At 38.9% G+C, this 26523-nt stretch overlaps 1 protein-coding gene across 1 annotated transcript in view; it reads right to left on the bottom strand.

The window, feature by feature from the left end:
• The window catches only part of KIF26B (kinesin family member 26B), a gene marked incomplete at both ends in the record, with an annotated part of 277666 nt that overhangs the window by 163150 nt on the left and 87993 nt on the right, over nt 1-26523 (bottom strand). The window contains one exon of the mRNA XM_082276851.1: nt 53-219. Within this exon, the coding sequence (XP_082132977.1) occupies nt 53-219 (167 nt within the window). The remainder of the gene's footprint in view (nt 1-52; nt 220-26523) is intronic.

Below are 26523 nucleotides of genomic sequence, written 5' to 3'. Positions count from 1 at the left end.
TTTGAGAAAAATTATGTGTCCAGCAAAGGAAAATCTGAGAAATCTCTCTTACCTGGCAAAAAATGATGCTGCCACCGAGGTGCCTGTGGATACTTCACTGGCAACATAGGTGCTCTGAGAAGCAGGGAGGCTGTACAGGGAGGGTTTATCTGCATTGTAGCGGTTCAATGCTGCTTCAGTCAGGCCCTCTCGACTAGTCTCTGTCATAAGCTGAGATATCTGAAGACAGAAAAAAACCAGAAGAGTCATCAGCTAAAGCACACTGGCTGACCCCTCCTAATCCAGCAATGCCTCTGGATTGCAGATGGAGTAAGAGAGTGACATTTCATTCACTCCCTCTTTGCTGCTCTGTGAACAATCTTGTTGCTGCCTTCATGCTAATCTACAGTACTTAAACTCAGCTCTAACCTTGTCTGCATTAAAACTAATGGGATAAATTTATCACATCATTAAAAATGTCAATAATGTATATGGTTTTCCATCCATACAGAAAAAAAAGAGTATACCATAATCCTTGCTTGGTTTTACCTCAGTATACAAGAATGCTCAGATTTGTGCAAAATATTTCAATTTTACTTCAAGGGGCAAAAAAATTTTAAAAACAACATTTTTTTTGTCTTTGTAAAATAACACCCCACTAGTGTATTAAGCATTTTTGTTGACCTTTCTCCAGCAAACTCAACATGCAGCATAGAAAGGAGTCCCTTGGAAAAATCTTAGACAATTTATCATCACTCTGCAAAATTGGGATCATTACTATTGACTTTCATTGCCTTTCTTAAAAGATTGTAAACATCATGTGATTTCATTCTTCTGATGGCCCATCTAACATTTTTCCCCCTGTTAGGAAGTCTCATCTCAGCCTTTCATTGTCTGAAAAGAATCAAAGTTTCATCAGACTTGACCCAGCTCTCCCCAAATCAACTGAAAGATCTTTGACTTCGGAGAAAGCTGGGTCAGCTCTATTGGAGTAACTCCTCAATACTTTGAATTCAGTTTCTTGACATCTGCATGAATTTACACTTATGTAATGTCATCTCCTGTACTTCATGCAATTCTAACAAACTTCCTTTCCTCCTTCCCTCATTTCCACCACAAATAGCTTCTGTTCACCAATGCATGTCACAAAATTGCAACATACGCCTAAAACGAACTCTCTCAGGTTGTTGCTAGCAATCATCCACAGCATAGTTTCCTTCCCTCTGCAAAAAGTTTTCAAGGGGTAGTCTCTCACCTGTTCAATTTCATACCTCTACTTATCTCCACAAAAACAACAAAACATGTTTGTGAGGTGCATTAAAAAAAGTGTTTGAAATCATCCTGAAATTCTTTTTACACTTAGGCTTGTTTTATTTCACCTGTTAAACATTTCAGTTATTAAAAGCAAAGTTGAAGAACTGATTTGTATTTGTGAGGGAAAAAGATGTGATATGACAACATTTTTTAGGCCAACTATGACACAACCTCTGTTTCCCTCATAGAGAACTGCTATCCATTCTGCTATGGCTAAGAAGTGTTTATCCTTATTTTACATACTTTTAGGCAATCAACTGTAATACTTCAAGAACAGGAATGCTAAACTAGCCTCTCTATTTCTAGGAGGAACCAGTAAAACTGCTGAAAGTGTCCCCATCATGTTAATCCCATGCTGAGCCATTCCAGTTTACAGGATTCACTACACTGAATGCGCAGTGCTCTCGGAAGGCTATAGCTGAAATCCTGGACTTAAATCATCTCATAGCAGTGGTAGAATGCAGGAATTTAGGCTGTCTGCCAGAATACCTCCTCATATTTGCAGCATGGAGGCAGACAGTTCTTCAGTGTCCTGCTACCCTATGTATGTCCACCTGGGACATCCAACACACTTGAATTCACTAAACAATATTTCCTTAAATATTACATCACATTTGATAACTCAGATATTTATGTTTGCAATGAACTAGCACAAGATTCTGCTCTGTCCCCTTAAATTACCCTGAAACCAAATTCCTCACCTTCTGTGTTGGGAACCACTAAACAGACAGCTCTCCCTTCAAAGAAGAGTGCGTATATAAACCCAACCTCATCTTCGTTCATCCAATTCATGTATCTGAAATCAGTATGGACCATCATCATTAATCAATTACCATTGCTGACCATGTCACTAGGAAGTGCTACTCTCATGGCAAATGGACAGCAACTAAGAAGTTGATGAGTTTACTTATCTCAACTGCAATCATAACCTCCCCATCTTCTGCCAAATAAAGATTTCCAGCCCAAATAGGAATTTCCAAAGCCAGTGCAATACACTTCTATTGGCGTCAGCAGATCCCCTGAAGTTCTGAGATGGTGAGGCTTGAGAGAGGCATTTCAGACAACTGCAAAACAGGAAACTATTTGTGTGTCCTGGTGGTTGCGACAACATAAAAGAAAGCCATGTCCCATTGGTGACATGGTTTCTGCAATTGTAGACACTTTCTGATGATCCTTGTCCACATTCACAAGTCTAACATGAACTACACAGAGCAATAAAATGCCTCAAACTGATTGTACACATTCCCTGAAAAGTATTACTCTCAAGCTTCCCAGAAATTGTCTAGATGCTTGGTTTCAGAGTTTTTTGGGTAACTAGTTCTTAAATACAAGCACTCCAAAATAATCACTTACCAAAAAGACAGGAGATTCCTTTAGATAGATACAAATATAAGCCACTCACCTATGTACTCAGAAGTAGATATTAGTCAGCAAATAGAATGTTAATACTTTTTAATAAATGGGGATGAAGATCTTATAAAGCCTGTTATTTAGGTCACATTTTCTTATTGTAAACTACAAAGGAACTGAAGAAGAAGGTGGAAATAATTTAACACATTTACAAATTCTGTATTTGTGGAGTACAAATAGAACAGAGAGAAGTGAGAAAAATAACACTTATTTTAGTAATCGCGTACCCTATGGGCAGATGCAGAACGGGGTTATTTCAATGTAAGTGTAGGGGTTTCAGTAGCATTGCTGTTTTGTCACATGTCCTACACAACAGTCCAAGTACTACAGAGATGGTCAGCTGCTCAAACTGCAAACATCTGTAACATGTTCTGAAACAGCTGTATGGTACTGACCACCAGTGCCTGCTGGACAGGCAGCAGCTCTCCTTCCTGTTCAATCACACCACTTGTTTTGCTGCAGAAAACAGGGAGCTGTGGTTTACACTGACATATCACCCGCAAAAAGCAGCATTCCTGAGTGCCCATCTAGAGGTGCCCTGGATGGACACTCATAAAACAGCATGTTGGGCTTGTTAAGTATCCTCTTGATCCTGAGGGTCCAGCAACACTGCCTGGTTTCCTTACTGATGCTGGCACACTTCCTAAGCAAAAATTCTGCTTCTTAGCAGGAACCTCGCTCAGAACTAAATTCCAAATGTACATAATGTCTATCCTTGCACTCCATCAATTTACTCTTTTCCTCAGCAGGGACACGTCTTAGTCAACAGTGTATTACAGGGATACCAAAATGGGAACATACCTAAGACACACAAAAATCAGGATAAAATAAGAAGTGTCCAAGCCACAGTCCAGGATCTCCTAATCGAGAAATTATCTCTGCTTTTAGCCCTTTTTACTTTCTGCCATTGTGGGATTTTTTTCTACAGTGAAATGTCTCCAGAAGCAATGAAAGCTGAAATATTAACTTGAATTTCAAACATTCTCTAATTCCTAATCTGGGAAGCCTGCAATACTACTGTGCCTTACACAGGTAAAAGCTCACAGAAGTATCCTGTGATACTGCAACATTTCTAACCTCTAACAGAACAGGTTTTGCCTGAATGAGTCCAAGTCACTCTGTTGCTATCTTTTCCTTACATTCCTTTGGTCATGCAGCCAATGGAAATGAAAGGGAAAGATGGTGCTATGCCGAAATCTGTGCCAGACTGTGAACCTTTTATGCATCCAGTACTTTCCACAGTATTGTTTATACTGCACAAATTTGTACATGTAGGTCAATCTGCAGGCTGAGTACCTCACTAGACACCAAGATGTGTGCCCACAATATTTGACTAATAAATCCTCATTTATTCCCAGAGTCCAATATATATACATAAAGCAGGAGGTAGAAAGGAGCCCAGAATATTCACATATCTGAAGATTACTGACTTCAAGTCAGTTATTCTGCATTTCTTTCTTTTGCCTCACTGATTAAGAGTGTAGAAACCATTCAAACTATTAAACCAAACTGAAGAGTGGGATTTGGCGGCAATCTTACCATCTCATTTACTCTGTGCTCCAGTCACAGTGCCAAAATAGCCCCTTCTCTCCAGCCTTGCTTTCTGAAGTTCACACATACACAAACTTGAGTAAATCACCCAGGATATATCATGCATTTAAGGAAAAATACTCATAGAACAAACATTTCCAAAGCTCTTGGAGAATTTCTTTTTTCCCTCATCTCAGTTCAAAAGACACAGTCGAAAATTACACTTTGAGCATTAACAAACTCAGGCAATTTTCTTTTTTTTAACCTTTCTCTTTTTCCACACTAACGTACACCTGGCAAGCAGAGTTCATGTAAATCTGCCTCTTTAGTGTCACCATCTCTCTTAGTAGATGCTGTTTCTGTACTTAAGGGGTAAAAGACTTGATTCCTAAATTCTCTTTTTTTTCTTTTCTGTGAGTACCCACGTAGCATATACATGAGCTTTAAGATCAGTTAATAGGACATATTTTGAGAAATTCCTTTATAGAATTGTTGGCAGTACATCACTGCCTGGATAAGCAACAAAAAGACAAAGCATGAAACAACACAACCTTTCATGCCTCAATAAAAACCTTTCAAGTGCACATGAAACAAGACAGATGTCCCTCCCAAGGCTCCATTTTTTTCTTCTGTCTCATAAATGCAAGGCAACCATTAACCTCCTCTTTCACTGCTTTCTGACACTATACAGTGAGAGCTGGAGATAAATCATGATTTAAATTCTGTGCTTCATAGGAAAAAGATGGCTCTGCAGTTAAACCACAGGTGTTAGCCAGGCTAGATTCTCTTCTCATTCCAGTTACCGAATCTCTCCGTGTATAAGATTTGCCACCATGCAGTATGAGGTTAATTATATTTACATAAGGGTGTTTTACAGCCAAGCTCATTAATGTTTCCAAAGCTCCTAACTGAGGACTCCCAATTGATATTACCTTACTTACAAATGAAAGTTAGCATTTATGAAAGATGAGAAATATCCATTGCTCTGGAGTTAGTGAACACTCAAGAACATCCCCACAATCTCGTTAACATCAGTAACTGATGAATGAAATGCATGCATAGAAATGTGTGAAATAGATCCATATCTGAAGCTAAATGCAAAATATAAATCTATGTTCAAGTTCACTATAAAGCAATTCTCAGTGTCCAGAATTCCTAACCTCAGGAGAGAAGCTCACCAGCAAGAAGAAACAGAAGGTAGAAAGCTCTCTTTCATAAACACACGTACACTCATGAATTACTTCTTTGGCAAGTCACTCTTTATTCAGTGCAGCACTGAATTTTCTGCCCAATAAATACTAAATTACTTCCTGGGTTATTTTAGACAATAAATGTCCACATTAACCAAGAAAAAAGTTTTTCTTAAAGACTCCCCTTTTAAGGATGAGTTGAGGGAAGCACTAAAGGACACATCTCTCAAAGCTCTATATACCAAAAGCATCATAAATTCATATAAACCTGTTTATAACACAAGCTTAACAGCTTAATACCAAGTTTTCCATTACGCACAATCAGGTACTCTGGCTGTTCTACAATATTAATCTTCTACCTTCCAACTAACTCCTTTTGGCTCATCAGTGTCTTCTCAGTCATAACAAGATAAAGTTATTTTTCCTGTTTGGCTCAAAGAGGCTGGTTTCTGGGTATGGGAGTGATGAAACAAGCAGTGGGGGATGCAACTCACAGCACATCCTGCATGTGGTCTTTCTTCTGACACATGCATAGAAAACCAAATCTTTCCTGACAACTAAACAGCCCTGTTTTTCCTGGGCTTGACCTACTAATTCTTAAAGGTTGAGGCGAGACTCTAATTTACAAACTGATTTTGAAAACTGAAAGAATTTATCCACTTTCTTTAGTGCATAAGAGTTCACTGTCTGATGTGATAGTGCAGTAGATTGCAGAATGAGACAAAAACCTGAAGTTTTCTGTCAGCCACCAGCTTCCCAGCCACTAAAACTGTCAGTGGAATTAGAGTAACTTGCCTATAGGAAGCAGCATCAGAAAACAAACTGAGCAGGAGCTGACACTTCTTGAGTCTCTTCAGAAGGGAGGTTAATGAAGAAAATACTGGAAGTCTACCTCACCTGGAAAAGGCATTCCTCACCAAGGGAACTGATCAATAAGTAGTAGGTCCTCTTCCCACAAGTTAGAAATTTTCTCTGAGCCCTTCTGGTAGCACTGACTTCATCCCTTTTGCCTAACATGGAATTTCTGCATTAAGTTCTGTGCAGTAACAAAAAAGGGCAGCATAAACCTCATGTTTGGTAGCATTCAAAGGACAAGGTAACAGCTGGAATTCATTGTAGTCAGTATAAAAAAAAAAAGACAAACATGGATAATTTGACATTTATTATATCTCATTTTCATATTTTTACCATGTTGTGGGAAAAGGTTAACCTGTGAAAATAGGAAAGATAAATAGTAATGGGTCAGTTTCAAATATCATTATATATACACAGCTTCAAATGTTTTGAGGTTAATCCGGTAGAGTGCAACTGAAGTTGGATTTTAGGGGCAGTGGGGTAGAGAAAAAGAGGAATCTTGTGCTGCCCACACAACTATCAAATTATTGACACCTCCTTCACAAGGCAAAAAGGAACAATTACACCATTCAATCAGAGCAACTTGAAAGTGGTGGTGATTTCCAAAGTCATTCATCTTTTAATACACCACAGAGTACCAAGGACATACTCTGCATCTCTCACAAATCACTCACTACAACAGAAGACACATTGAAGGAATAATTCAGTACAAGGTTCACCTTTAGAAAACATAACTTGGAATCAGTAAGCAAGTTCCTGTAGCTAAGGGCACTGACATAATCCTACAGCATTCTGCCATTTGATTATGACCTTTTTCTCTCACAGCAAAATACTAAGGTGCTCTATAGCCAGAGACCACTGCAACTACTGATACAGACTCTGAACAAGAGCAAGACAGCAGATCCTGATAGTCTTTCCTTGTCAAAAGAATGTGTTCTATGAGAAAGGGGCTGACAAAGGACACACATAATGTCTGCTGCATTCAAACTCTTTCTTGGATGTAGACATACTGAAGCTGCTTAGCAAAGGCAACGTTCATTGTGAATACTGAAACTTCAGGGACTATCATAGGGCACGTTTTGCTCCTACTTTACGCAAATTTGCACACAAAATCTGATATATGGATCTAGCAGAAGGGGCTACTGTAAGAGCACAGATTGTGTGCAAAAACAAAACAAGACACCTTACAAAGAGGGAGGTTTTTTTAAGGGGGAATCACTGGCATGGCAAGAATGCTGATTATGCTCTGTATTTAATCAGAGTCAAAATTTAGCATAAACTACTTTTATTTAAACATAACTTAGTTACCATGACAGCATGTAGAGTTTAATTGCAACCTCCAGCTTCCTGCTGTCCAAAAGAAAGATGACCTTTGACTGTTGCAGCTACCTCCCACGTTTCTCTATAAAGCAGATGATAATGATGACAATGATTATCATCATTTTCACTATTAACACAGTTCCAGTGCACTCCTCAGCACAGATGAAATCCAAATTTTCGCAGGCATGAGCACATCTTCCCATCAAAGCTGCTATGTTATATTTAGTTCCACGTCACGCTCAAGAGCTTGTTCAATGAAATATTTTGCCACAGATCACTGAATGTCTAAGATCAGCTACTTACAGGCTGAGCAGACATCCAAATAATGGTGGGTTCCTTTTCCATAAGATATTTTCTGCAATTCTCACACTTAAGAGTTCTCCCTTACAAAACAGGGATTTTTTTCCAGTTGGATCCCTCTAAGAGGCCTGGTAGGATTTATCCAAGAGTACTATTCAAGGGGATGGCAGATGTCATCTTGAGACATCTCACAATGATTTCTGAACAGTCTTGGAAGTCCATAGAGTTCCTGGTTGACTGAAAGCTTGCAAACACTGTCCCAATTTTCAAGCATAAGAGAAATTACTCTGGTGACTACAAGCCCAGTAGTCAGTCTTGTCAGTGCCTAGTAAAATCATGAGGAATATTATACTGGGAGTTATTGCAAAATACCTGAAGGACAACACAGTCATTGCTCACAGCCAGCATGGCTCTGTGAGGGGAAAGTCCTGCTCGTCAAACCAGATTTCTTTTTATGACAAGGTAACCTGCCTAGCTGATCAAGGGAAGCCAGTTCATGTAACCTTTTTGGATTTCAGTAAACATTTTGATACTGTCTTTCACTGGATCCTTCTGGACAAAATGTCCAGCACACAGCTGGATAAACACATCATGCAGTGGGTGAACAACTGACTCATGGGTTGGGTACAAAGGCTTATAGGGAATGGGCTGACATCAGACTGGGGACCTGTCATTAGAGGGGTTCCCCAATATGTTCATAACTAACTTGAACCCAGGACTCAAAGGAATACTAAGTATGTTTGCTAATAATAGTAACTTGGGAGGAGCTGTTGACTCCCTTGAAGAAAGAGAGGCCCTGCAGAGACACTTTGGCCTGGACAAAAGAGGCCTGGAAAATCACCAACCATATGAAGTTCAACAAGGGAAAGTGCCAGATTCTGCAAGTGGGACAGGGTAACCCTGGATGTACAGACAGACTGGGGAAGGAGATGCTGGAAAGCAGTGCCACAAGAAGGACCTGGGCATCCTGATCAATGTCAGGTTGAACATGAGTCAGCAGTGACCTGGCAGCCAGGAGGGCCAAGCATGTCCTGGGGGGCATAGCATCGCCAGCCAAGAGAGGGAGGTGATTGTCCCTCTGTACTCTCTGCTGGCACAGCCTCACTTCGAGTCCTGTGTGCAGTTTTGGGTGCCACAAAATAAGAAAGATATAAAGCTGCTAGAGAATCCAAAGAAGGGCTACAAAGAAGGTAAAGGATCTTCAGAGAGGCAGACTCCACAATCTCCCTGGGAAGCCTATTGCAGTGTTCTGCCACCCTCAACGTGAAGTAGATCTTCTTTATGTCAAGGTGGAACATCCTGTGTTCTGGTTTGTGGCCATTGCTTCTCATCCTCTCACTGGGAACCACTGAAAAGAATCTGGCACCATACTCTTGGCACCCTCCTTTGAGATATTTACATACATTAATGAGATCTCCCCTCAGTCTTCTGTTCTCCAGACTGAACAGGCCCAGCTCCCGCAGTCTCTCCTCGTAAGACAAATGCTCCAGACCCCTCATCATCTTTGTGGCTTTCATTAGACCCTCTCCAATATCTCCTTTTCTTTCTTGTGCTGAGGAGCCCAGAAATGGACAAAGCATTCCAGAGGTGGCCTCACCAGGGCTGAGTAGAGGGGCAGGATCACCTCCCTTGATCTGCTGGCCACACTCTTCCTGATGCACCCCAGGACACCATTGGCCCTCCTGGCCGTGAGGGCACTGCTGGCTCATGGACAACTTGTCACCCACCAGGAACCCCAGATCCTTCTCCACAGAGCTGCTCTCTTGTAGGTCAGTCCCCAGTCTGTGCTGGCACTTGGGGTTATTCCTCCCCAGGTGCAGGACTCTGCACTTGCCCTCATTGAACCCCACTATGTTTCTCTCTGCCCAATTCTCCAGCCTATCAAGGTCCCACTGAATGGCAGCAGAGCCTTCGGGTCTATCAGCCACTCCCCCAGTTTAGTGTCATCAGCAAACTGGCTGAGGTGTCTCCTATCCCATTGATAAACAAGTTGAATAAGACTGGACCCAGTATTGATTCCTGGGGAATTCCAGTGACTACAGGCCCCCAGCTGGATTCTACCCCACTGATCACAACACTCTGAGGTCTGCCATTCAGCCAGTTCTTGGTCCACCTCACTGTCCATTCATCTAACCCACATTTCCTGGCTTACCTACAAGGATTTCATGGGACAGGGTCAAAAGCCTTGCTGAAGTCACAGTAGACAACATCCACTGCTCTCCCTTCATTAACCCATCCTGTATCTACATCATAGTACCGTATATACATCAAAAGAAATCAGTACAGAGTCTGAAACAGTACTGATCAAGCCACCTTCTTGCTCCCTCACTTTATTTTGATATATTTATTAAACAGAAAAGTAAACAGAGGAAAACAATGTTAGAGGAGGGGAAATTTCATTATCTGAAGCATTCAGGACAGCAAGTATCTACCTCAAGTGAACTCAACCCCTGTACAGTAGTAGATTCTAGTCTGCAGTGCTCCTTTAGTCAGAGTGACACAGCATGCAAATTTTATTTATTAGCTACTTCTTGATGATCAAACTGTTTTCTGAAAGGTAAGGCCTCTACCTTGTTACAAAACCACAACAGCTATCAGAACTACCTTTTTCAATACCCTCAAAGTTTTCTGATGTCTGTTCAGGATCATGCCAGCCTTTCCTATTCCTCTCCAAGGAAGCTACAGGCTGGATAGCCATCCTGGGGTGTAAATATGCACACCCTCCTTGCCCCAGAGAGCCCTCAGTGAAGCAGACTTGCCACAGGCAGACCCCTGCAGGGCTGTGAGCCATCCCTTCTGAGTAAAGCACCATCAGCCAGGCCCACACAGGCCTCTCATTCACAAAGTTCCACCAGTCAAGCCTCTGCTGACAGAACAGCAATGTAAGGTTTCCCAGTTGGCATATTCCCATACTGACTCTGCAAGTGAAAAATAGGAACATCACCTAGCAAGGAGAGGTTCTGATCTCGATTTCGTGTCTCTAAGCATTTTAGCAATGCAAAAAGGCACTGTGCAACAACACAATAAAACTGCTTCCTTTCTCATCAAGAAGACAGCAATAACATGTGGGAAAGCCAAGGCTGCCTATAGCTTTCAGAAGTTTTTTTTAAATCTACTTCTTTGAAGTTGTTAATTCTCTTAATTACCTGTATATCTTGTTTCATTATAAAGCTGTGCAGCTGGAAATTAATTGGATCTTTTTCCACTACAACTTATTCCCTATCAGATTAGTAACATTTTACAAAAGAAAATGCCTTTCTTTTGTGACTCAGTTAAAGTTGATTTCATACATCCAGATTCAGCACTCTCACTGTAATCCCTTGTTGCATCAGCTACCTTTTGAGTCCTCAGCAGCCAGGCTAATTGTGCTAAAATAACTAGTGCAGCAATCAAAATAGGAGTATGTCTGACTCCTGTCTGTACACATGTACACAGGGGGGCAGCAGTTAAATGAAGTGACTGCATTTTTGAAGCCAAAGCACAACTCTATTTCACTGTGTGCAGGAGTAATGCATTTGTTATGAAAACAAGCTTTCATTTCTCTGATCAGTTGCTAACAGCCAGCAATGCCAAGACATCATAAGAAGTTCAAATCTTACTGTAGTTGTTTCCTTATCACAAACAACAATCTGTGAGACACTGACCTTTCACTTGTCAGTTGACAAGAACAGCTCTAGAAGCCACCAGAGTGTGACAGCATGTGGGCTTAACTTAAACAGCATTATTGACCCAGAAAGGAGCCTCTTTCTGTAGCTAAAAAGAGAATAAGGAATAAAAACCATGACTAGTTTATGCACACATAGGTGGAATCATTAGTCTTTATTTAGATAAAGACATATGGTTAAATTCTACCACAAATAGAAGAGAGAACTACTTCGTTTCCAGTATGGAAAAAAGCATCTGACAGGCTTAGAAATTCCTGCAATGATTACTGCATAAGAACATGGCATAACATAAATTCAGTCCACACATACAATCACCTCAAGATCAGACCTTTTTGGGGGATAAGATCAGTACACATCTGATGGGTTTCTCACCAACTTGCTCATGGAAAGGTGCATGGGTTTGACCCCCAGGGATCTAGAAAGTTTCTATTTGGAAACTAGTACCACTCCAGTTGCTTCCCCATCAGAAAGAAATCACAAGTATCAGCTTTTTTATAAACTGCTGCCAAAGGTTTAAATTAGTGCTGGCAGACACCACAACAATCCAAATTGCCCTTTTCTGCCCATTCTGTAAATAGCCCCTTGAGGATGTTCCTTCCTTCATTGTACCAACATAAAGATGGGGCAACAGCTGATATCCAGTTATCAGTGTTCGTGGGAGCAGCCATGAAACTGTCTTGTTTCCAGAGGAGTCTTTAGATTTTTTTGCTAAAGAAAAAAACCCTGGCTGTACTGCAGAAGTGACCTCTATAAATTTAACAAGGTTGGTCTTTCTAATCTCTGTCACAATACATGAACACATCTTTCTTGATTGTTAATAATAAAAGCGTTTTTAAATTATTTTATTATAGCAAAAATCATAATTTTTAACAGGAATACATGAAAAGAATTCAAAAGGTTCCAGAAGAGCCTTCAAATGAGACCAGTTGCTGGACAGAAACAGTTGCTTCCTGCTCTGAAGGTGAATGCCTTAAGTCATACATTTGGTTGCCCTATTACCTTAGTTTGCATAGCTACAGCTGTTATTAGCAGTCATAAAAATCACCCGACCGTAAGCATTTGACTTGGAGGCCACTTCCTGGGGTGAATTCCATAGGCTGACAAGGTGCTCAGTTATGCTATGCTGTCTTCTGTTTGCTCTAGATTTACTGCCCTCTCAGCTAATGAAAGCAAAAAAAAAAAAAAAAGAAAAAGAGAAGCACATCCTCAATGGAACATCAGATTAAATTCAGCTGGTGCATACTGTAAATCCTTAGTAAGTGAGCCTCTCCTCTCACTGTTCTGGTTCCCTTTCAGTGACACAAAGAGATCACCTTGTGACCATCAGGACACACATTTGGTATGGCACTCTACTTGGAATGGGATGGATCTTTCATACAGCAATGAACATCCTCAGCTTTTTACATATGCTCTTAGCCTACTTCTATTTTCCAAGCTAATCATGTTTTTATCTCCTCTCACTTGCTGCAACTTCTATCATGTTTTCCATTCAAAATGTTTGTTTCAGCTTTGATTTGCAAGCTTTGAAGGGATCCAAGCTAAGCACAGTTTTCCAGGCTCTAGCTCAACACTACATTATCCAAAGCTGGCCTAGCATTTAATTCAAGTGCACACAATGATCTTTCCCCAGTTATATGCAATTTGCATTTTGGTTTGCAGGAACCATCATAATCCGTCTTCACTATGACAGCTTTACAGTACAAAGATGACATTCCCACGTGTCCCCTTAGGGCCTTTGTACACTAAGAACTTTAAATATGCTAACTGTCCATTCTCAGCTAGAATTTTGTGCACATTCACTTGCAGACTGAGTAATTAATACCAATCCCCATTTCCAGTGACCAGCTAAATAAGGTCAAATGAAGAAAAATATTTGGCTCTCATCACTGTTTTTAAATGAGTCTATTTTAGAAAATGCTGAGACCTAACTCCTTTACTTTTCTCAGGTGGGATTAAAAAAAATCAGTGATCAATTTGGAAGATATAAACTACAGACATGCATATTCTCAAAATTGCACCATTCTGAAAAATCAATTAGAGAGAGGAAGGGGCACAGGCTTTAGTCTGGGTGTGCTCTACAGCTATTTCTGGAAAGGCAGGAGAGAGAACAACTGAATATCCATTCAGCACTATACAGCACTAACAAAAGGCAATCATTCCTCAAGAGATTATATTATTTCAAATTCCATCAGTATAACCTATCATGGGAATTTTGTGTGGACGAATAACAACCTGATTCATCAGGAATTATCTTCCACTAAAACAGAACTCAGATCAAACCAAGGGTAGGCTCCATACAGCTTTAATGATTTTGTATGATTTCCAGTCTAGGAGAAGTGCTGTAAAAGACAAATACGAGGCAGTCATATGCAAAGTCTTACACATCTTACTACCTAATGCATTTAACTCTGGAATGCAGCACCCACAGTAAATACTACCAATTCTTTACTCTTTACTCATAGCTACACTTTGTGTATACTTTCACAGCACTACGTGTTCACAGTACATATCCACAGCATGCTCTTCCAGCTGCTGTTATAAATGATTGCCTGCCTCTGAATTACACTAATTTCAGGTAGATTCATGCTTTGTAAATTGTCTAAGACTCTTGTCATTTTTTTTAATTTTTGCCTCCTTGTTGGCTTATTATTTCCTAATTTTTACTAGTAAAATTTGCTAATTTTTATTACCGTCTGAAAGTATACTATCAAGTCTTACAACTACATTCATTTCTTTCTCTTTAAAGTCAGACTAAATGAACTTCAAATGGCACTGTTCTACTTAGTTTTCTTCTTTTAATCTTTTTTTTAAACACTCTGACAATGAATATAAAGTTTCTTCTACACAGGACACAAATAACAACAAAAATTCATTGCCCAAGGACTTTGCACAAAAAACTAAAATGACAAAACGTACTTCACTATTGTTTAAAAATAAACAGTGATTAAAATTAGTGCAGGAACAATTGGTTGATATTTTTTATAAGCAAACAGAAGGATTATACTAACTGGCCCCTTGGGGATAACCCAGATTTACAGTAGATTTAATTAATTGTATTTAATGAAATTCAAATATAACAACAACAAACTGGCACACCATCTGAAATTATGCCTGAACTCTAGTAAACTATTCTGAACTGTAATAAATGTCTCTTTGTTATCTTCAGTTTTAATTCTGGCTTACTGCACAGAGAATTTTTCTTTGCACATGAACTGTTTTGAATGTTTCCCCTTCAACTTATTTAGTGGGTTTGCAATGTAAAATTTTCAGAAGTTACTTTTAAATTAATTTTTGAAAGGAACTCTTTATTCTATTTTAATTACTTTTTAATAGAGCATCATAGACTAATTTGCTGCTACGTGTAACATGTCAAAAGAAGGATCACTAACTACAGTGGAAATAAAGTGCTGTAACCTGTATAACTGAAGTAAAATGTTCCACTGTCTCTTCACAAGGTTTACTACAGGCCCTTCACAGGTCATCTTGCACAGACATTTACTCTAGGACAAAGGGAATACAAGACGGGCATGAAGCAGCTCCAAAATGTAGAGCAGTACTACACATGCAGGATAACAAAGAACCAAGCCTTCTAGAACTAATGCTTGCTGATGCTTATTGCAGTGTCCCCTGTGGCCAGTGGGGTTCATTCACACAGGGCTCAGTCTTATCCACCATGAATAGATGATTATAAAACTTCCCCCCCCCCAAAAAAAAGAAAAGCATTACTGTAAGGTTCCCTAGGAAAAAAACAGATCATTGTAGGAGAATGAGAGGATTTTAATATTTCCTGGAATTATTTTTATTAAGTCAGAAATCAAGGCAGAGTAAACAAGAAAGATATATCCCAGACTCAGGAGCTTTTTGAAAATATATGTTTGAATGATGCTAAAGCCTAAAAACTTCAGGTCAACTTAGAACTTCTGCATTCTTTTTCTTTCCCAAGGGCATGCTTTCAAGTGAATCCCGCTAAAACAAAGTCCTTATTTGCAAGTTTCTTCTCAGAAAGCACAGTAGCAGCTTGTTGTAAAAGGCAGAGTGTATGAACTCTGTGCAGTTGATAAAAATTCCAGCTCAAGCTGTATTTGAAGATAAAAAAACAATCAACCAGCAAATTATTTTTAGTCAGTTCCTTCTGCTACCAAAGTTTTTTCAAATTGTTCTGAGCCCTTATAATTTCTGTTTCATAATCCACTCTAATATTGATCCTTTCAGGCAGGCTCAGAAAAATCTAACCTCAACATACGAAATGCCAAGATGGCCCTTTTTGTCCTGGCTGTAACAGGAGAAAAGGTTATTCTCTCAACTCTTCACAGACTGCACAGCAGCCACCTAAGGCATATCCCTCAACTTTCCTGTACATCCATTTCTTAACACATAAAGCATAGCACAATAAAGTTTCTTTCCTCCCTCCAAGTATTTTTGATCATTTTACAGATATGGACTTTAAAGTCTGCAAAACATTACAGTTACCAATTCATTATGGGTTTCCCAGTAAAATTTCATTTTTCCCCACTCCATGTCCATGCAACGTTTAAAAAGTCTTGGGAGCAAATTCTCTAATGGCCTAAGCACAAACCATTCTCTTGCTGTAGTAGAGTTGTGGCCACCTACAGGTCCTCTGGCTTTCTGTGGTAGCATCTAAAGGTTCTTCAAGAAATTTCTACTTGATGTATTCAAATTGGGCACAAGAATACTAGCAGCAATAGCATTACCAAAGAACTTTTTTTATTATGAATCATATAAAATTTTCCAGCAGATAGAATGGGATACTGAGGAGAAAAAAAGTTGGTTTTCAGTATTTCTGTTAAGCATTTATAACTAATAGGTGCCCTCCCACTCTCCCACTCTCAAAAAGAAACCAAGCCATAATAATCCTCCACTGCCACACTTGAAATCACCTTCCCTGGAGAACAGAGGAGGAATAAGGTGCTTTATTATTCATATTCACTGAATCATAAAGTGCCTAGAGGCCACAGAAGTAATGGCCCATTGCACCAGTGCCAATTGTCCCTGCTTCAGAGACAAAGCATTGAGATGGCAGGGAGAAGTAGCAAATATTCATAATACACGATTAAGGTGATTGAGCAGTGAATGGAAAAGGAAGCAGAGAAATCCACATCACTGGGATTGGAAAAATCTCATAATCTGCACATACATACCACACCTATTTTGAACCCCTCTCCAGGAATCTTGATCTAAAGCAGGTCAGGTATTGGCATTTCACCTACTTTTACATAAATAGAAATAAATCTTGATAAGTTGGGCTCTGGAAATGTTTAAAAGGATCTTTACCAAGGTTCTGAAGTATAAGACAACAGTCAGGAGATCATAAGCATCACTCCTAAATCCTGGCAGCAAATGGCATATCCTGGCATTTAGGATTACAGAGGCAAAGACCCTTGTGATGACTGACTAAGGACAGAAAACAATGAAAAGCCAGTAACATGAGCACTAGATTTTGCCCTCCAAAGCACTTAGCTGCGTGAAAACAACTTGATCCCTCATTTAGCCTTTACATCTAAAAGTAAAATAAAGTAGATAAGCTTTAGGACACCCTCTGATGCTCTTGTAAGTTGTCAAGAAAGCATGGTGGCCAGGAACCTTTTGCTGCATTGTTCCCCTAAGTCACTTGAATAGTATCTTGCTGTATCATTTACTGAACAGGACAAATTATATTATTTTTTGTTTACATTACTTCAAAGCAAAAAAAAAAAAAATCAGAAATCCTCACAAGCTTTCAAACTAAGCCTCAGCTAAACCTACCTAGCATTGCAAGACTCTTCAAAATTACTTTTGTAGAAACTGGTCCAACTGTAGACAGAGCTTTTTGAGTACATTCTCCCTGTCAGTCCTATCTCTGATCGTTGCCATGATATATCAGTATCATACAATCATGTCACATCCTTTTTTACCTCCTGCACACTGGCAACAAACTTCACACAAAGTCTTCAGGGATCAGAGAGACTGATCAATTAAGCATTGATAGTATCTCATTACTATACATTTTCTTGTGATGTGCTCTGTATAATTTCGTTAATAGCAGTTGAATTAATTTTCCATTTTCTATGTTGCACTGCAGTAACTGAGAAAACATACAAGAATAAAACAAAGAGATGATTGTGCTTGCAATTTGTGTTTAAATCCAGCTACACTGCCTAGCTCCAACAGCCTAAAACCTTTCATGAAGGAAAGCAATAATAAACCATATCTGTCAGCTGCCTTTTGCAGGAAAGAATATATCATTATATGCTAAAAAAAATGGGGTTTTTTTTACAAAACTAGGCCTAAACTCTGCTTTTATTAGTAGCCTTGATGTAAAGAAATGGCAGGATTCACATTACAGGTGTTGTATAATTATGCAGTGACACTGAGCATGCAGCCGTAGCAAAGTCAGGGAAGCAGAAATTATTTCATCAAGCAGAGCTCCAACCTTTAATTCTTTTCCTGCCCTTCCCACTAGCCAAAAACCTTTACATAAATTTAGGCAGATATTTGATACACACATATACATGCCACTTTCCCAAGTTAAAACAAGTATTAATTTGAAGTAAAGCTTGACAGATGCACGTATTTGATTCAAAGAGCTCTCACAATAGAAACATTTCACTCACTAATCCACACAACTGTGACCTTGCACTGGTTGCAGCTTAGTCACTTGACACTCACATCTACCAGTCAGACCTGCAACTTTCCTGGTATATACAACCCAGGTCCTCAGACACCTGAATGACAGATGTGATGGTGACTTCAGTGCTCTCATACAAGGAGGAGCTACAGATGCTTCTGCTGAGATTTGCTAGCAACATTAACCACAGTGAGCACCAACCAACCTCTTGGAAGATGAAAGCTCATTACCATCCCTTCAAACTTTGGAGCAGTTCTGAATTCTACTGGAGAGTTTGTGTGAGAGTGAAAGGTGAAGAACAAATTCATTTCTTCTTGGAGCAGTTTGCAGATTTAAGAGATGTTTTCATTAGCTGAGAAGGGCTTTTTCTCACCCTTGTACAGATGCAATTCTTCCTTTTTCTTCATAAAACACATTCTGGCAAAGTTCAAAAGAAGCTGGATCATCAGGTTTCTGCTTTCATTTGCCAAGAGCAGTTTCAACAGACTCTTCAGTGCAGGGTGAGACCAGAAGAGTATGGAAAAAAAAGCTTCCACATTCACCAACCCAAAAGGGAAGCAGAGGCCCCTATGAGTGCAAGATGCTGTATTTGCTCCCATCACCACAGCTGTTCTCATATTCTGGCTGATCAGATCTTACAGGGCTGATGTTGTTCTCACTTTTATCTGTATTACACCAATGGAGCCATGTCAGCTGCAAAGCCATTATCCTGGAGTGAGACAGAAGACGGTCTGGTCCCAAATGCATTCTATCTGACAACACCCATCTCTCAAGTCCTCAATGCCCTGGAATATAAGTGGAGAACCAACCACTTTAACTAAAATCCACTAAATTAAAGAGAGCTTTCCCAACACAGAAGTTGATGCTCCTCTCTGATGCCATTTCAGAAGCACTTTAGAGAAAACAAAACAATGGTTTTATGTGATAGCTGTGTGGAATCACATTTCAGAGTTGCATGAGTCTCTAGGCATGCATTCCTTACTTCCCATAAGCACAGCATAATACCATAGCAAAAGGTTTTGTAAGTTTATTTTTTGCATAGTAACATACTTCATATTTAAAGTCTCAAATACTTTTCTAAGCAGAAGTCAAAGGTTAGAACAGGATTCTACAAAAGGCACAAAAATATGGTGTTTCTAAATCTAATCTTATTTCTATGTCCCATTTATGCAAAGCAATGGGAGAAACAAATGTCTTAGTCAATGAGACATTTGAGTACATTGATTTGTGTCTTCTTTGAGTGATACCCCTTAGGAATTTAAAGGGAAGCTCCTAAAAATTGCTTTCCAATTCCTTTTTCATCCCCTCCTTCTGATCTCAATTAGTATGAGCTGCCTTTGGTTTAGTACATTTCTTTTTCCTCTCTTTTTGCAACAGATGTTGAACAATTAGTAAAATACAGGAGTATCAGCCACAAGAGTGAATCTTTATGCAAAAGTAAAGACCAACATGTTGCTCAGATGATTGATTCAACCCAAGAAATCTTTTAGAATCTTTTAGAATCTTCACACACTCCAGTAAGAAATAATAAAAAAAAAAGTAAAAATAATTCTGAAATGTACAACACTTACATTGAAGTCTGGAAATGTTGTAGAAACTATTGGAAAAGCACTTTTCACTGATCTGTTTATCACAGGCCTCCCTCCAAAACACAGCGCCTGTCACCCATTTTCAGAACAGAGGGACACAGAGTTCATCTAAGTACTGAGTATCCTCCTCCCAGGGAACCCAGTTACATCTGTGCCAGCAAGATTCAGTGGCAGTTTCAGAAATTCTAGTCCTTACCCATATATTGGATGTACTTACAGGTGCCTTCTCCACACATTATAAGATACCAAATGCCTTATTCTATATGGAAATTCATATCTTACTTTTTTTTATCCTCATATCAGAAAGAAGGGACCCTTTCATTGCCCAACATACACACATAATCCTTTGATGAATTTTCCTAAGCTTTTGGCCTCAATACGTTTTCTAATAAGTTCCAAAAAACTGTACACTGCATAAAGAGTATATTTCTTCTTACTTCCAAACTGGCTGTATTAGCTCTCCATGTTCTCGAACAATGAAATAAAGCAGGAGCTGACCATTTTTCTCTCTAGTTCTGTGCTACCTTGTTTACATCATAGAAAATAAAAGGACAATTTTGTGTTGATGTATCAGTTTGTCTTCCCTCTTTTCTATCCCATCACTACATCAGTTTTCTCGCTGTTAAAAGACCTCCTCTCAGTTTATTTTTTTTTTTTTTAATTAATGCAAGCAATCAGCACAGCTATTATCTAAGAAATGAAACTAGTCTCACATGTGGACAAAATCCTTAAGCTACAAGCAGGGAAGGAAACCAAGACTCCAAATCCTCACTAATTGTGATCTTCTGGCTTTTGCTAATTTACAGGATTAACTCACTCCTATAATAGTCCAGATTTCTTCCTCACATCACAATTGAGTCACGGGGTTTTCATATTCACAGGATAAGCCTATTTAGCTCTTTTCAGTCCATGGGATATCCTTTACCTCTTTCTTCCCTTGGTCACCCCAGTATCATGAAGGGGAAAAGTAATGATTCTAAGGTCATTAAGCCATGCATAAAAATGCCTTAAGAGATCAAATCATGCCAGAGTAATGCAAAAAAATTAACCTCTCCTACAGTTCACAAAGGCTCCAGTTTCCCCTCTTGATGATATTAGAAAATCAGTATACAACTGGGCTGTTAGTTGAAGGGGTAGACAGGAGGAATGAAATACCAATAGCCAATCCTGTAATATACAAATTGGATGATCAAACAATCATGGCAAAATGTCAGCTGATGACATACTCTGACTTTAGTGGGGTCATATCTAATTATTAGTGACTTGGTTTAAAAAGGCTTTTAGTCAGGGGAAAGCTACTTCAGAGATAACAACTAATGCATGGGGGAAGAGGGCAACAGAGATAATCAAGCAAGGATATCATTTCAGTGCCAATGAATTTGTTTGACAAACTGTTTCTTGGCCCAGTCAAACAATCTTTGTAAATAAAATTCTTGCACTTTCAGTGTATAGTCTGACTCTGGAGTCACTTTGTTAAGAGTCCAGGTCACAGAATGGGAAAAAAAAAAATCAGTGCAAGAATTTGCACACATCTGCTCAGCATCATCATTCATGAGCTCACAGCAATAGGAACAAAAAGGTTTTTACTACATTCAGGGAGCCATGATACTCAGATGTGGATTTCATACATAAGGTGACTGAGGTGCTTTTGAAACACAAGCCATCCAAAAAATTCTGGACCAAAGCCGAACGGCACAAAGGCAAAATACCTCCAGCATTTGGTATCTCAGGAAATTGTGTGTGGTTGCATAAGAACACAATACTAGAAAGGTCAGTGTACAAATCTCCTTTTTTTGTTGCTAAGATGCTTTGGTAAAATAGGTCTGGCTCTGGGAAGCATGGAATAATTACGGAAGACACCTGTTAGTCTGCAGATGGAGCAAGTAACTTGATTTCTGTATCTTCCATTATATGCTTTAAAAGCTACCTAAATTACCCTGGCACCAATGTAGCCATCATTAACGTTTTCTCTTTATCCTGCTGAACACTAAGAAGCAACAGAAGCAGCAGCAAACAGAAGAGAAATAAATTATACAGCAAAGACTTAGAAAAAAACTTGGAATTAAAATCCTGGATGGCAATACCTCCCACACAGGCATTGGCTCTCCATCTTGCACCCAACACTAATCATTACCAGTTTCTTTTTAAAAGCCTGGGCCTGAATGAACTGATGTTTTATAAGACAGCCACGACCTAAGTAAACTCCAAACAAATCATTCATCACAGCAAAGCTCCAGAACAAGCTGGTACTTTCTCAGAGAACTGTTCTTCTAAACACACATTACACATAAAGAGGAAACAGAAAGCACATACTGTAGGCTTTCATCAGTTGTACACAAACAAAGCCTTTTATAATTCTCAATATGCTTGAGATCATTATGCCTGGGGCCAAGAGGCTCTCAGTAGTTTAAGATCTCATTTTCCAAACTTTTGGTCAAAAGAGTCTTTTCAAGAGCATGGGAGAAAGGAACACTTTTTCCGTGAATATGTTATGTTCACAATGCCCCTACTCAAATCCTTGTTGGTTACCAAAATCAAACTTCACAGCCTCAAGGTCAGGAGCAGGAGGCACTCACCCACATCAGCCTCCACATTTTCTGTTAACCATCATTCCCTTTTATGGCTTAAATTTTCCTGGAACTGTTGACCCTCTCCAGTTCTTGGGCTTGTTCTGACCTTCCTGTCACTCAAATCTACCAAACACCCTGTGCTAAATTTCCTTTTGTTTGCCTCTTGAAATTATCTACTCCAAGACGTGAAAGATTCTCATGCAAATCCAGGACAGTAACTAGAAGACCAAGGAAATGCCTACTGTTTTATGTTCTGGAGCTCACGCTGCAATGAAGTTAATGCCATGCTTTTGGTTTAAAGGCACACCAACACGAGAACCAAGCAGGTAATTCAATATTTCAGTAAAAAGTGGAGTGCTTTGGCTCTAGAAAAAGTGCAACCAGCTTAATCTAGTCACTATTATCAACTCCTTTCCCTTTGAAAGCAAATCCTGAATCAGTCCGAACTCCTAAGGACTCAAGTCTTATTCTTTAATGTGATGTTTTTGTTTTGGGTACTTTATCAGCTTGGGATAATAAAGTAATAAAAATGTTATGCATTGAATTTAATATAGCATTTTCTACAAAAATTACAAGAAGCAATAATTTCATCAAGGAATTTGCACTTTTCACTCCTACATTAGTACCCCAGGACCAAAGGGGTTTTTTTTCTTTGGAAGTGTTCAGTAGTCATTGGTAACTATCAAAAGTGTACTTAACACTGTGGTATCCTGTAATTCACACCAGGAGCTGCACAAATAATTACAGCCCTTCTCAGGTAAAACCTCAACAATTTAAATGAGTTTTCTCTGAGCAGGGAAGGACTGAAATCCCTTTGAATGATTGGGAGATCCACAGAAGCCTTTAAAACAGTTAAAGCAGTCTGATCCATGGGGCATACCAATGCTAACTGCCGACGAGCATGGAAAGAGCACTATTTTCAGACTGAATCAAATTCTACTGAATTTTGGCTGATATTTTTCTACATGTATTAAACAGAAACAGGTCAGTTTTGCCCTGACCATTTCAGGATTCCCATTTCCATAGAAGCGTTGTAATGGGCCATGCTCTTTGTTTAAGATAATCAATTCCATTTCCCTGTCTCAGATTCCCTGTTTTTTAAAAGGACCACTTACCACCAAAATTTGATTCAACCCCTTTTGAGTCAGGCCTAGGGGACATCACAGATCTTTAGAACCAAATCTTTGTTTCTGTTTCAAGGAGTGCCTAAATATGGAATCACATAAAACAGGGACTGTGGAGCCTGATGGGGTCATCTATACCATCTCCTTATCTCCAGGTAGGATCAGTTTTGCCTAAAAAATTCTTAGCAGCCACCCCTCTGATGTTCTTAGGACACTCCATTGACTAGTTCCAATAATGCACCCATTAAATTACTAGAAACTTTTTACATCTGACATGCATTGCCAGTTGAAGATGGTATCACTTCCATTTTTTCAGATTTTAAACATATAATACATTACTAAATCTGGTAATGTATAAATGCCCATTTGTTTAGCTTATTCCTGATAGCAAGTGCTCTTTCTGCAAAATTAATTTAATAGTGGCATTTCATTTAAGACTTGTCCTAAACTACTGAAGCAGTTGAGCCTTACAATATCACAACACTTCCTTTTATTTATATATTTTTTTAAATTTATTTTTATTGTTTTACTACTGGGACTGAAACAAAGTATTAATTAAGTGCCAAAAAAAAGGTTCTAATTTTAGGCAGTCTGGAAGGGAAGATGCTAGGAAAGGAGTAACATCCTACAACTTACAACTGTAGGAATACTTTTTGGTGCTTAAAATTGAAGTGAGTCAATTCTGAGCCACAGAATGTCACTTTCAAACTAATGTTTTCTCTTTTTTTGATGATACTTTACGGAATAAATCACAGTCAGTTTTCAAGGTACTCAACCATTTCTTTCAAGTTATCTAGACTGTCTAACAAAAGCTGATTTACAGTGGGAAGTGTCTACCACAGGTGCCATTAAGTCTAGAGCATGAGACTGCCTTCTCCCTGGACATCTATTTAACAAGATAATGATGTGGAAGGGTACTGCTCTTCTCTGTGTGAAGTGCAAGGGTTTCTATCCCAAGAAATTATTTTTTACTCCTCTTAGATAATGCACAGTGAGGTTTTTCTCATCACTATTCTTAAGGGAAGGCAAGAAAACTTAATTAATATATAGACATTCACAAGTAAGTAGGTTAGCATCACCTTTTTTAATTCACCTCCAAATCAAGAAGGGTTCTAATTAAGATGAGATAACAGATTCATCCTCCTCATGCTCTTCCCCAGCAGAGTTTTGCAACTGTGGGTGCATAACAAAAATGTACTTATACGGGACAGAGATCTAGAATGTTCTGAAAATTATTAGCAAGTAAGATTGGTTTCTGCACACAAAAGCAGAAAAAAAGCAAAGCTTGCATCTTACCAATATTTGAAATTACACATAAATTACTTTTCAAACTTTTTCTACTTACTTGACTAATTCCCACTCTGATACAGATACTATGTAAACAAACACTAAAATCCTTTTGGTGTGCTTAAAGACAAAAGCTATCATTATTATTCCTCAGCTGGAGAATTAAATGTGACAACTTCAGTACAGTAAGAATTTTAACATTTGAGAACAGAACCTTAAAGGAAAAAGATGAAACTTACGATCAACATATTCTGACACAGACCAGCATTGCTAGGCTCGTTTGGGTTTGGGGGTTTTTTGTCACTTTTTGTTTGTTTTGCTGTTGGTTGGGTTTTGTTTGGTTGACTTTGGGATTCTTTTGGCTGACAGGTGTCTGGAGAGCAGGCAATCTTTTCAGTTTCAAGGTTATTGAAAGTCAAGAGTAGGGAAGAGTCCTGAATTTAACTGGAGCCAAACTACAGAATCAGTCTGGACAATTCTGAATATAAGACTCTTCTTAGTGAATGTTTTCAAGACAAAACTAATCATCAAGGAAATGCAAACACTATAAAAAAGTAAACAAAACCCATGTTTTCACAGAAGATGAACCTAAAAGATTGTGAATGCAATAAAACGGAACTAATTTTCCCAATACAAATAACAGTCATTCAGATTTGTTAAGGTGCATTCTTTGTTTAGTTTTTTTTCTTAGCTGAAACATAAATCAGATTTTTTTTCTTAGATCAAAACTATGATCACATACTGACCTACCCACATGTGATTCAGGTTCATTAGAGCATAAATCCACAAAAGCATAAAGTCACATATTTTCCAGATAAAATAACTGTACTTCATTTCTGGTTTTACCTAGTTTGCTTTGGTGCATGACTATATCTTAATGCTTATGAATAACATCACTTTTTTTCTGGCTGTAATATCAGTTAGTCATACTAATAAAAGTTAAATATTAATTTAGGGATCTATCTTAAAATATGTTCATAATTTAGTAGAAAGACCAACTTCCAAAGTTATTTATGTGCCTAAGAAAGCCAACAGGGACATTTGTGAGAACATGTGAAGAACAGGCTTATGTCACAATCTTCGAGTGCTTGGGTACTCTGAAAATCCCACCACCTGCAGTTAAGTGTGTCAGAAAGCCCACCTCCTGTCACACAAAAGCTTCTTCTGTGCCTTCTGCTGTGGATGGGTTCTACAGGTACTTACGGGTGTGGTGTACTAGAAAACAGCAGACCAAAGAGGAGGAAAAGAACATGCTGAGAAGTACATGAAAATATCCCAGAACTGCTAGGATCCAGAGATTCCTGGACCCATTGAATCCACTGGCATCGAGAATGTAGGCGACTTAGACCATGTCAAGGAAGTTAGTACCTGCTATATGTACTCAAATGATCATACACACACAAAATGGAATAAAAGATCATCTGGATCCTTCCTGAATACCAGCTCAGCAATCACTGGTGCACTAGTGCCACTTTCCACTTGGGAGTAAACAAGCATGGCTGGCTCCCAGCTGTTGCTCCAACTGAGTATTCTAAGCGAAAGTGAGTGAGGACTGTGTGAGCAAATAACTGCAAATACTGTATGATTACTTATCTGCCATTAAAAACAACGGCTTGGTTCTGCTATTAATAACAGCTGAATTAATAGAAGGCATTCTCGTTAATACCACTTTTGATCTGTGTATCCCCCAACTCAATCCCCTATCAGGCAAACAGTGATTTATAGCACTGTGTTTTAGTGCTCACATACACAAGTGGCTCCACTT

Source organism: Coloeus monedula, assembly GCF_965178545.1.
Source record: "Coloeus monedula genome assembly, chromosome: 2".
Classification (NCBI taxonomy): Eukaryota; Metazoa; Chordata; class Aves; order Passeriformes; family Corvidae; genus Coloeus; species Coloeus monedula.
This window is presented reverse-complemented; position numbering and strand designations above follow the sequence as displayed.